At 48.0% G+C, this 11,010-nt stretch overlaps 1 protein-coding gene across 1 annotated transcript; it reads right to left on the bottom strand.

Moving 5' to 3' along the window:
• Nucleotides 1-469: 469 nt before the first annotated feature.
• LOC109782515 (cysteine-rich receptor-like protein kinase 34) lies at nt 470-11,010 on the bottom strand. The gene is made up of 7 exons (XM_020341138.4): nt 10,166-11,010; nt 2,181-2,309; nt 1,982-2,094; nt 1,658-1,862; nt 1,313-1,550; nt 1,065-1,221; nt 470-966 (listed from the first exon to the last, which is right to left on the bottom strand). Exons 1-7 carry the CDS (start codon nt 10,539-10,541, stop codon nt 646-648), a joined length of 1,539 nt encoding a protein of 512 aa, XP_020196727.1. The 5' UTR covers nt 10,542-11,010; the 3' UTR covers nt 470-645.

The following is an 11,010-nucleotide window of genomic DNA, read 5'->3' on the forward strand; positions in this document are numbered from 1 at the left end:
GACGCTGTATACATGACCCGTCCATGTATTGCACACCACTTGGCATGTTTATTAGCGTAGATCGACATACAACTCGAAAAAAGCGTAGATCCACGTATACTCCCTATCGACGATATGATAGGGATAAGGAAAACCTTGCCTCTATGGAACTGGTTCAAGACCTTGGTCTTTGGCATACGCTCTCTTCCCTTTCCTTTTGAGGGTTGTTTAGATTCTGCCAATGCTGGCCTCGCAAAAGTACGGGAGAGCTAAACTTTTCTCAAACACATCACACGTGTATGCAAGTTCACAATTTAGCATGTCAAGGTCTGTGAGTGCCATATCATCCTCTGACATAGTAGGTATCAAGGTTTTCGTTACCAGACGGTAAATTCGGTTAGCGCCCGATAACTGTGAATCTTGATATCTCATGAGAAATCACCCTACCGTGCAAAACATCCTGAATTTTATAATTTGAATGAGCTTTGACTTAATTGTGAATGAGTCTTGTTCAAATGGAAAGAAAATCGTCAAGTAACCACCCGGTATTTTTCAGTTACCGCGGTAACCGGGAATCCGGTGCCCCACGAGATTTGTTTTGCATCCGAAAAATTCAAAACCTTGGTAGGTATTTGCATTACTAATACAAACTTGTCTGAAATCGTCCTACCTAGGCTGGAGATCCGAAATCGTCACTTCATTGTCTGAAACGGGGGTAGACAGTTGGCCGTTGGCCGTAGCATGCCTGACGACGCCAGGTTGTGTGAAGCAGAACGCAGGCCTGGAGGGAGTGCGCATATTCATGGACGTGGAGTGGCTGTCGAGCATGAGCACTACCTCGGACGCATCTGGCCTGGCGCTGGGATCCTCCTGGACGCATAGCAGTCCGATGTGCACACAGTTTAGCGCCTCGCTCTCGGGGTAACGACCGCCCAGGCAGGAATCCACCACCTCTTCCATCGATCCTGCATTCCACTTTTCCCATACCTGCACGTAGATGATAAATTGCAGCTTGTTGGGCACTTGTCTCGACAAATGAGTTAGGTATGTTCTATGTATATATATCACATGCGTCCATGCCTTACATAGCTGAGAAGATATCTGGAGGCGGTATCATAATCTTCCAGTGACCTATTGTTCCTTCGACCAGTCACAATCTCGATAACTATGACCCCGAAGCTGTACATGTCTGACTTGGTAGAGACTTGGCCACAGTACGCGTACTCGGGAGACATGTATCCACTGCATGAATTAATTCCAAATGAAGACTCTAGCTAAAAAGGTTGTCTTCAGTTAATTTGACTAGAACTGTGCGCAATCGACATGTACATACAGTGTACCGACAGGGCGTTTTGTTATATCCATCGACTGATCTTCACCGAAAGCCCTAGACAGACCAAAGTCTGAGATCTTGGGGTTCATATCCAGGTCTAATAAGACGTTGCTTGGCTTCAGGTCACGGTGTATGACTTTTAGACGAGACTCCTCGTGGAGATACAATAGACCTCGAGCAATCCCAGAGATGATCGTGTTTCTTTTCGTCCAGTCCAGTTGGTGTGCCTTCTCAGAATCTGCTACACAGTACACACATGCACCACTGGAACTAAAAACAACAGAATATGCAGACTAGTGGTGTAAAAGTGTAGTAAATTTTAACAAGTGGAGTCGGGAGAATTACTGAAAAGGCTCGTGTGTAGGCTTCCATTAGGCATATATTCGTACACCACCAGTTTCTCTTGCAAGCAAACACCGAGAAGGGGCACCAAATTCTTGTGCTCAAGTCTGTTAGCTAACACTAGCTCATTTTTCAGCTCATCAAACCCTTGAGCTGAGTTCTTTGACAGCCTTTTCACGGCTATTTTCATTCCATTCTGCAATTCGCCCTATGTACATGCAACTATGTTCTTGGATTTAATTAAATAATTCACCAAATTTTCTCTCTGGTCTTGCTAGTATGGTTTTGTATTATCATGTAATGTTCATAACAACTTACAATACATACCTTAAAAACTTCTCCGAATCCTCCCTCTCCCAGTTTATTGTCTATAGAAAAATTGGATGTTGCAGCTCTTAACACTTGCAGACTAATATATTTCATGCCCTCCCTTGCATTATCTGCAACAAGAAACGCAATTCAACTATCCCTCGCCTTCTCTTGATCCCCTTGGACCCTCTTGCTTTTATAAGGAAATATGAGATACCTTGTTGTTCCTTCTTCGCCTTGTTCCTTCTCCTCTGTCGACGAACGCAAGCAAGCACGGCGACTAGGACGAATAGTGTCCCAACAGAAATGGCGACAAACAGGATGGCATGTTGTAATCTCCCCTTTCCTGCATGTTTTGAAGCAATTTATCATCATCGACATTGGTCATTGCAAAACACAATTATTCAATCATTAACATCTTCGAACTGCAGTGCAACGGCCACCGACATGAGAGACAGAAATGGCAGCAGGGGAATCCACATGTGGCCCTGCGGATCACAATGTTGTTCCGCATAAATCAATTGGGCGTAACTGGAAGCTAGTACTACGTTAAACTTGGGGCGCCAGATATATAGTTTTGAATGTTAGGTGCATGTGTAACCTCTGCAGTTAGGTTCACACGGTACTCAAAGCATCCCTCACCTAGGCCAGCCAAAGAAACCTGAATTGGCTGTTTTTAGAATTTTCGTGACTAGACCATTACAAAAGTATACATGGAGATGATATTTGCTTAAACGAGATCGAGTGATCAATTGACATAATACAATCGACGACAAAGCCCGCCGAGATCATTAGACACATTTCAACTATCACGCCAGGGCCATTCCAGTCACCATGCCACGGGCGCCAGGACTGTTGCCATCATGATCATGCATCTAGCCTACCAGATTTGTTTTGTCTATTTTGACTATCCCCATGATGCATATACTTATTATGTCCGGGTTACACGTGTTTGACCCAAACATCTAACCATTTGCATACTCAAGTCCAAGTGTCCAACCGTAGACATATATACATTCAATGCCAATTCCAAAACCTGTGAGATAGATAGATAGTCAGATACGCGATTGACCTGTGAGAAACAGGACCCCCGAGCCGCTCCCGCGAGCGTCCTCGGGGGAAACCCTAGCCGCCGCCTCTCGCCCACCCTCGTCGACTTCTCCCCCCGCCGCCACCGCACAGCGCCGCCGGGCAAAGACCGGCCGGCGTTGGTGGCGGCGGGGATCTTGCCCCTCCTCGCGGTTGGCGTCCGGCGCGGGACGGCGCTGGGCTGGGCGGGGCCTAGCGGCGCGGCGGAGGGCGTGCGGGGTGGCGGCGTCCCTGCCTGGCGGCGGGGCTACTGCGGCTTGAGCCCTCTCCAACGCGCGGCGGCTGCGGCTTCTCTAGTGGCGGCTCGAGGTATCCCGGCGGTGGCTTGGCGGCGTGGCGCGGTGAAGCTCCGGCGATGACTCGGCGGCGGGCTGGAGGGTTGGCATCGTCCAGTGGTGCTGCCTCCGCGGCGGTTACGGCTTGGGGCCCTGGACCCCGATCCGATCTGGATCTGGGGGTGCCGGGGTCTGGGCCATGGCGGCTGGAGGGGAATCGTCGGGGCTTGTCGGCCTCTAGGCACCATGGGGGTGCCGGCGGCGACGCGTGCCAGGCGTGGTGACACTGCTGGACGTGGTGGTCATCTTCTTCCCGAGATGGCCGGCCAGAGGCTTGGTGATCGGATCTCGAGATCCATCATCTTGTCCCGGCTGCGAGTAGGGGAGACATGGTTGCCGGTGAAAACCGAGCCAATGGCAGGCGATGGCGGCGTTCTCGCCGTTACCTTGATGAAGGCATCGTCGTGTAACTATTGTCGACCCACTCGTGCTGCTCCGGGGGAAACCCTAGGATCTGGTGTTCCAGATCGGACGATGGCGGCACTGCGGTGTCGTTTCTCTCTTGGGAGCATCGTTTGCGGAGCAGCGCTGGAGGTTAGAGGCAGGAGGTGGAGCGGCTTCATCTTGCATGGAGCTTCGGTGGTGATGTCAAGTCATGCCTGACCGACAGGTGCTATGCCTTGTCATGCCTGGTCGGCAGGTGCTACGCACGACAGATCTTCCAAGGACTTCAAGTTGTGTCGGCTGGTGATACTTGGCAGCATGGCGCTGAGGTGTATCAGTGGCGACCGCGACGTGTTCAGCTGTTTGCGCGCAGGGAGGAGGTCTCGTATGGCGCCGTGGTGGCGTCGACGTTAGCTAGACCGAGCAAGGTTGATGCATCAGGACAGTTCTGAAGATGGAGCGGTGGCAGTTGGCGGAGGCGGCATCTGAGTGCACGCCGGACCGGCGAGACCCATGCCTGGCAGGCGTCCTGGATGGGTTCTCAGGTCTTAGATGTTAGGTTTGGCTGCGATGTCTGTTTGGTATTAGGCCCAGGCTATCTACGCCCCTTCATCAGCGGGATAGAGATGATTAGACGGCGGCTTTAGTCTTACTGTTGTATTACTTTGTAAGGTCTTGTGAGAATAATTAATAAAGTGGCCGTATGCATCGCCCAGATGCAGAGGCCGGGGGTCATCCTCCTTTTCTAAAAAAAAAGCCAATTCCAAAAGTTTTTTTCTGTATGGCTAGGCCTGCTGCGTGCAAGATGTGTGGCAAGAGAGGGTCAGATGGTCTAAAATGTACACTGTCAGGGATTTTAGAGTTACCGTAGCACTTTTAGTTCAAGTCCAACAGGGGCGAAGCCAGAATTTTGGCATAGAGGGGGCCAAGTGACAACAATCAAGGAAGAAATGTTTATGTATGCTCAATGTGTTTTTTCTTGTGGGCTGTTTTCATCTTCATGACCATGTGAACCGGCTGTAAAATTGTGCTTTTGGGTTTCAGCTACGTTGGATTGAGGGTGGCCGAAGTGCACCAAACTTCTTAAAAATGATGCACGCACTATTACATCAATAGGTACAACAAAACTGGGCTGGATGGCTGGCCCCTCCCCCCTAGCTCCGCCGTCCAATCCTCACTGCCCCATCACCCGTGTCGAGCACCTCAACAAGGTCTGCCCCATTGCATGAAACAAGGTTTAGAGTGATTCACGACACCTCTGGAAGGTTTGTAGATGCAACAGTCGATATTTCAAGCAAGTGTTGCACGCAATTGGTGAGCTTAGAGGTGAATGATCATGTCACACATTGATGAGACACCTTTGAATATAAGAAGCACAAAATGGCATACATATTTGAAGGTAACCACTTCAAAATGTCTTAGTTATGTTCCAAACATTAGAAGCTCAATTAAACAAGTTTTTTCATATTGACGTAGGATTGTGTGGATGCAACTGATGACGCACATGATGTACCGCTAGAGTCCGGGAGTAGTTTTTGCATCCTTCGGGGGTAGAAAGCCCTACAATAGCCAAAATGTTTTTGTGCCGCATAGATTGTAATCTAAAATTCACCTATGTCCTAGGTGATTGAGAAGGGCCAGCACATGATGCTCTCGATCGTTCTTTAGCGACTCAACGAAGAGAGGTGATGTTATAACTGTTCCTCTAGGTAATGTTACCTTATTGTGATTGTTATATTACCTTACAGCCCTTAGTTATTCTTATATTATCTTATTGTTGTACTTAGTAGATGTTGGATATGCTTATCATGATCGCTATGTAGGAAAGGTATTTTGGACACTTGGAGCCTTAGGGGCACTCTAGGGAAGATATTTTTAACTCAGAAAAACTATTGGTACTATGGACATGGCAGAATAGATTAGGATACTATCCAATAAATCATTTCAACCATACCCTACACAAGTTAAGCTTGTTCTTGCATGTTGCATTAAGCAAAATTTGGTTCTAGTTTTGGTACCAATGAGATTGTGTTCACTGAGCCAGAAGTGGTTGTAGTCAAGAACATCTATAGTTTTTGTAGACAGTGAACTGCAATAATTTGACTTCGTCCTCAATGCAATGTAATAATCTTAGTTGCAACATTCATCTATCTAAGAGCTCCTTTGGTTAAAGGAAAAGGCGGAAGAAAGTTATAAGAATGTTTTCTCTTTTTTTCTTCCAGGAGAGGCACAATTTTGCTTCTGTGAGAGGCATGCATATGCTTTCGCGGGAAGCATGGGCGTGCCTCTCGAAAACAGAAAATAAAATGTGTTTTTTTCGCGTGAGGCACGGGTTTACTTCTCGTGGAGGCATGAATTTGCTTCCGTGAGAGGCACAGTCGTGCCTATTTCAGAAAGGTAAAAAACTCAAATGATAACGCCCACACGTGTGGCACTTATCAACACGCCCACACGCACTCGATGCCATTCGATCCATTTACACGAATTTTGAAGCAGTTGCCATGTGAGTGGAGAGTCACGTAAGCACCCAGCGTCGTGTGGGTGAACCGCTCCTCGCAGGCATGGCCCAACTCGCAACTACATTGTCCAGCAGGAACTGCATGTTTGTACACTTATAAAGGCCCAGCCCCAGACGTGCACATCAGTGCAAGCCCCGTCCGCAGCCCACGAGGAACGATCGCTCCATAATGATTAATGAATCGCCCATCTCGCCTGATCGCTACCCCTAAAAATCTCGCCTGATCGCTGCTCTCCATCGCTGTTCCCGAGTCTTCGACTTCTCGACTCGACGAACCGTACATCTGGACCTGCGCGGCTGCGTCCGGCCGACGGCGTTCGGAATCTCGGATCATCTAGCCGCAGCCCCCTCCAACCAGTCTATTCTGCTCAGCTCCATTTACTTTTTTTTTCGAATTGAGGAGCCATGCCCTCGATTTCATTTCATATATAATGAAAAGAAACCAATGTTCAGCTCCATTTACACAACCGGCTGGACATGATAGGTAATCTCTAGTTTGTTGTATCATATATTTTTTTCCTAGTTCTTTTGTATCAGCCTAAATAAGTGAATCAGCGATGTTAAAATTCTATTACTTTAGTCAAATTTGTTCCCATGTCCTTATTTCGCAAACATTCACATGAACAATTGATTTAGTCTGTCCAATGTCTTGGTTTTAAATACTACTACTTGATTTATATTTACAAGTCCATGTCCTTCTATTATTGCTGGTGAACAAACAATGACCTCAAATGAACAAAGTCTTCATTAATTGGTACCAACTTTCCAATGAATTCATATTTTATCAAATTTTCTCTCATCATAATATGAATTTTCATATTTTTCATTCTGGTGAATTTGTGGTGTACTTATAACATGCATTGCTATGCGTGGTATTTGGAGTTTTTTTATAGCCACTTAGTTTTAGCCCTAGGCTTTGAGAAATCCTGACTCCGCCTCTGCGGACAGCATCCAGTCCATTAGCGCACGGCTGCCCGTGTTGCTGTGTGGGTGAACTGCTCCTCGCCCACACGGACACCATCTAGTCCATTAGCGCACGGCTGCTCGCGTCGCCGTGTGGGTGAACTGCTCTTCGCCCACACGACGCTCGCACGGTGATAGATGGCAACTACAATTGTGTATATGTGGCAACTAGTTAATTACACACGGCAATTATGTTTGACCATACATGGCAACTATAGTTTGACCACACAGGGTCGTGTGGGCGGGTGTCCATTGTCACATGTGTGACAGTTATCGGCGTCCAAAAAAACGTTGTTCCGATTCGGATTTTTTTTGTGATTTTTTTGTCAAAACCTATCAACATGGGATCTAGTTTTAAAGATCTCGACGCAAAGAATCTAATAGTGAAAATGGTTCGAGATTTGGATGCACAGTTTAAGAGATAAAAACGTTGTATGAAAAAAAAACTCACATTGCGTCACTTGTCGCAACCTAGCTAGGGAGGTGGGAGTGATCTTTGAAAAGAACACTCCTCGATCAGTGATTTCGCTTTCCTGGAGTTGTCTAACATGAAGTTTCCAATTTTATGCTATATAAAAATAGAAGGCTATATGGTACCTTTCCTCGAAAATGCATCTACCATTCTTAAGAAGTTGCTCCCCACTTCTCCCTATTTTCTCACCATGCACATCGTCCACATCAGCGATGTGCCACCTCCCCACTATACCATTTCTCTTTACATGCAGGCTATACATATCAGCAGCCACGTCAACAGTTCCGCCACGTCAACAGTTCTTCACCCACCCAGTCATGAGACATGCAGCATTCCACCGGGTATTAAACTATTAATTGCCTCTCCAACCGGCTATTTAGTTGGGTGGAAGCACTGACGACTACCCCTCCCTCCGGCCTCTCTGTCTTCTCCATAATCCAGTCCGGTATTTAGTTTGGCGGAGGAACTGACGATTACCTCTCCCTCCATAATTGTCTCACGTCACCCTTGCCGGTTGAATTTCCTGGTCACATTCGTCTTCTGCCCCTTTCTCAATGAGTCGTATTCTCCAATACTGTACAATAAAGCAAGTTTCAGCTGCCGAACCAACCCCCACCAATGAGTAGCACTATCGGTCGACAAGACCACAGCGCAGCTGCTCACTCGCCTGATCGCCAGTGTATATCCGGCCGATCTCTCAGCAGGCGATCTCAGGACGCTCACACAGTCCGTCGCGGATACTCAGCGTCACTTGCCTCCGTCCAACTCGATCGGTGACGCCGTCCCATCCTGTGCAACGCTGAGGCATCCGATTCCAGCACGTTGCTTGCTACCGTGTTGAATTGATGGACGCCGGGAGTCTGTGTTGTTGTACGTCGCAGCGGGGCCAGCACACTCGAGTCGTCCACCCTCTTCTCACGTGCTCATCACCATCAACTAATGTCTCGATTGGGACGCCTTACGTGTCGTCGCCAAGCGACACAGTGCATCGCATCATGGTTGACGTCTAGGCGATGAGGCATCCGACGCCAAGGCTTCCAAATCCAGCGTTGTACCGTCGCAGTAGAGCCCGGCGCGTGTGGGGTCGTCCGTCTCTTTTCCTACTCACCACCCTACACTGCCGCCTCTACCCCAACGTCTTCCGCGTGAACGCCAAGCATGGGCACACAGGTGAGCTCCTCTTTTCAATAGACTATTTCCACTGTATTGCCTATTCTATTTGGCCCAGCTGCCTCTTCCTCAGCTAGGTACGTCAGTTTGAATACATGATAATATTTGATTTGTTTAGTCTTGTGGACCTTACAGTTTGATTGATTGGACTATACATATGTCAGGATATGTGGATTCACAAGAGATGTGGCTGTAATAATCGTACAGTACGATTGTTCACTGGTAACAGTGATAGATTTTGGTACTCCTCAAATGAAACAAAAAAACCATGGTGTATATAATGTGATTAAGACCCCTAAGATTCTCTGGATTTTTTGTAGTTTGCACACCTGATAAATTACAACAATTGGATGGGTCCCTATTCTGGATTATTCTTTTGTACCAAGTGTTACTATATGAGCCATTTAGATTTTGGCGTTACTCACTTTATATTGCATTTGGCTATGTTCAGAAAAAACCATGAAGGTCAAGGCATTCAGGAAGATAGGAGCTATTCCAGCTCTTGGGTGTTCCAATATCTTTCTTTTCAATTGTTCAAATCATCGTGCTGATATGCATGTTATAAAACAAAATTCATTGAATGTAAAAAAAATTATCATAAAAGTAATTCCAATCGTTATCATCTCCAAGACAACAAAGTCCCGCAGCAACGCGCGAGGTGTCATCTAGTTATCACAAAAGATCTGCCATTTATGAGAAAAGAAAAAAGGGATTGGAATGAGAAGATGGGGCCTGCCCTGGCCCATACGTTCCTTCATTTTCGGTCAAACACCCCCGCATCAGATATTTTCTTTCAACTGCTAATTTTTTTTCCTCCCTAGCAATGCTACATCTAGGTGCGTGTTTCGTAACCTTCCCTCTAATTCTCTCGCCCGTAAACCCCCCCGGGGTGGGCTTTCCCTTCCCTCTACTACCTCTGTCCTGATTATTAGTCCTTCTTGTAGTTTTCTTCAAATTTTGACCTTTGATTTAATGGTCAAAAATTAGTTATATACCCTAAAAGTAACATCATTAGAAATATCTTTCAAATATGAATCCAACAATATAAGTTTTGTAATATACAACTTATAATTTTTTAGTCAAATCTATGGTTAAAGTTGAGCACAAAATACGAAGGAAGCTAATAAACCCGGACCGAGGTAGTATTTCCAATCACAAATTGCCAACTGGCCAGGCACGGTAAAGCATACGTAACAAGCACGTGGATGTTGCATGCTCTTTCTTCCCTCCCCCATACGGCATAAAATACGGAGGTTGATTAATTTACTCACCGACCGAGGAGATCGGCGCCGGCGGTGCAGCAGCCGGAGGCGGAGCGTCGGGCGCCAGGTCATAGTAGGCATATGCTTGAACCCGAAGGCGGCAGTTGAAGTTTTGCGCCGTCCCTCCCTGATATCGGTTGCAGCACGACGGCAAATCTGTCGACAATAATTGCAGACACCGATTGCACTCCTCGCCGCTAAGGTCCCTCATGCACTCCGCGAGACCGTACATCGTCCCATTGGGTGCGTACTCGGCCTCCCCGGTGGCGAACTTGGCCTGCCCAGTGCCTCCGGCGCTGGCCGCCCTTGCCACCAAGCGATTTTTCAGCGAGAAGAACTCCGGCTCATGGCTACTCCGGGCGGAGCTTCCGAGGGTGACGCGCATATCAAGCGAGCGCAACTCGTAGTTGTAGTTGTTGGTGGCGTTGGTGTCGGCGTAGGTGATGAAGCACTTGTCGTACCAGAATACCACGCTCCGGCTGGACGTGCACGTGCCGTAGTCGAGGACGCCTGCTCGCAGGTTCACGAGGCACTCGGACGGTGTGGAATCACCGCGGCACAGGCCACGGACGAAGGCGCGGTCGTGGCCGGCGCCCAAGGAGAGGGAGGCGAAGCCCGTGGGCGCTGCGGCCTGCGGGAGGGCCTCCAGGAGCGTGAGTACGTTGGCGAGGAACGCGCTGTTGTCGTTGTCGGTGGTGCTGGTGCTGCGGAAGGAGAAACAGCGGAGTCTAGGCACTTAGTCTCCGCCTGGGAAGCTGCTATGCTTGCCGCGAATAGGAGGAGCACGAGGGCCAACGCCGGGGACGGCATGGTCGGCATGGCAATGGCTAATGGCTGTGTTCTGAGTGCCGCGC

This window comes from Aegilops tauschii, chromosome 5 (genome assembly GCF_002575655.3).
Source record: "Aegilops tauschii subsp. strangulata cultivar AL8/78 chromosome 5, Aet v6.0, whole genome shotgun sequence".
Lineage (NCBI taxonomy): Eukaryota > Viridiplantae > Streptophyta > Magnoliopsida > Poales > Poaceae > Aegilops > Aegilops tauschii.

What these genes read in the sequence shown, in the direction of transcription:
- LOC109782515 (XM_020341138.4), bottom strand. Translation starts at nt 10,541, where the DNA reads ATGCGCGTCACCCTCGGAAGCTCCGCCCGGAGTAGCCATGAGCCGGAG. An exon ending in GGCGCCGATCTCCTCGGTCG is followed by an intron (nt 2,310 to 10,165) that starts GTGAGTAAATTA and finishes CAAAACATGCAG; the next exon opens with GAAAGGGGAGATTACAACAT. An exon ending in CCAGATATCTTCTCAGCTAT is followed by an intron (nt 967 to 1,064) that starts GTAAGGCATGGA and finishes ATCTACGTGCAG; the next exon opens with GTATGGGAAAAGTGGAATGC.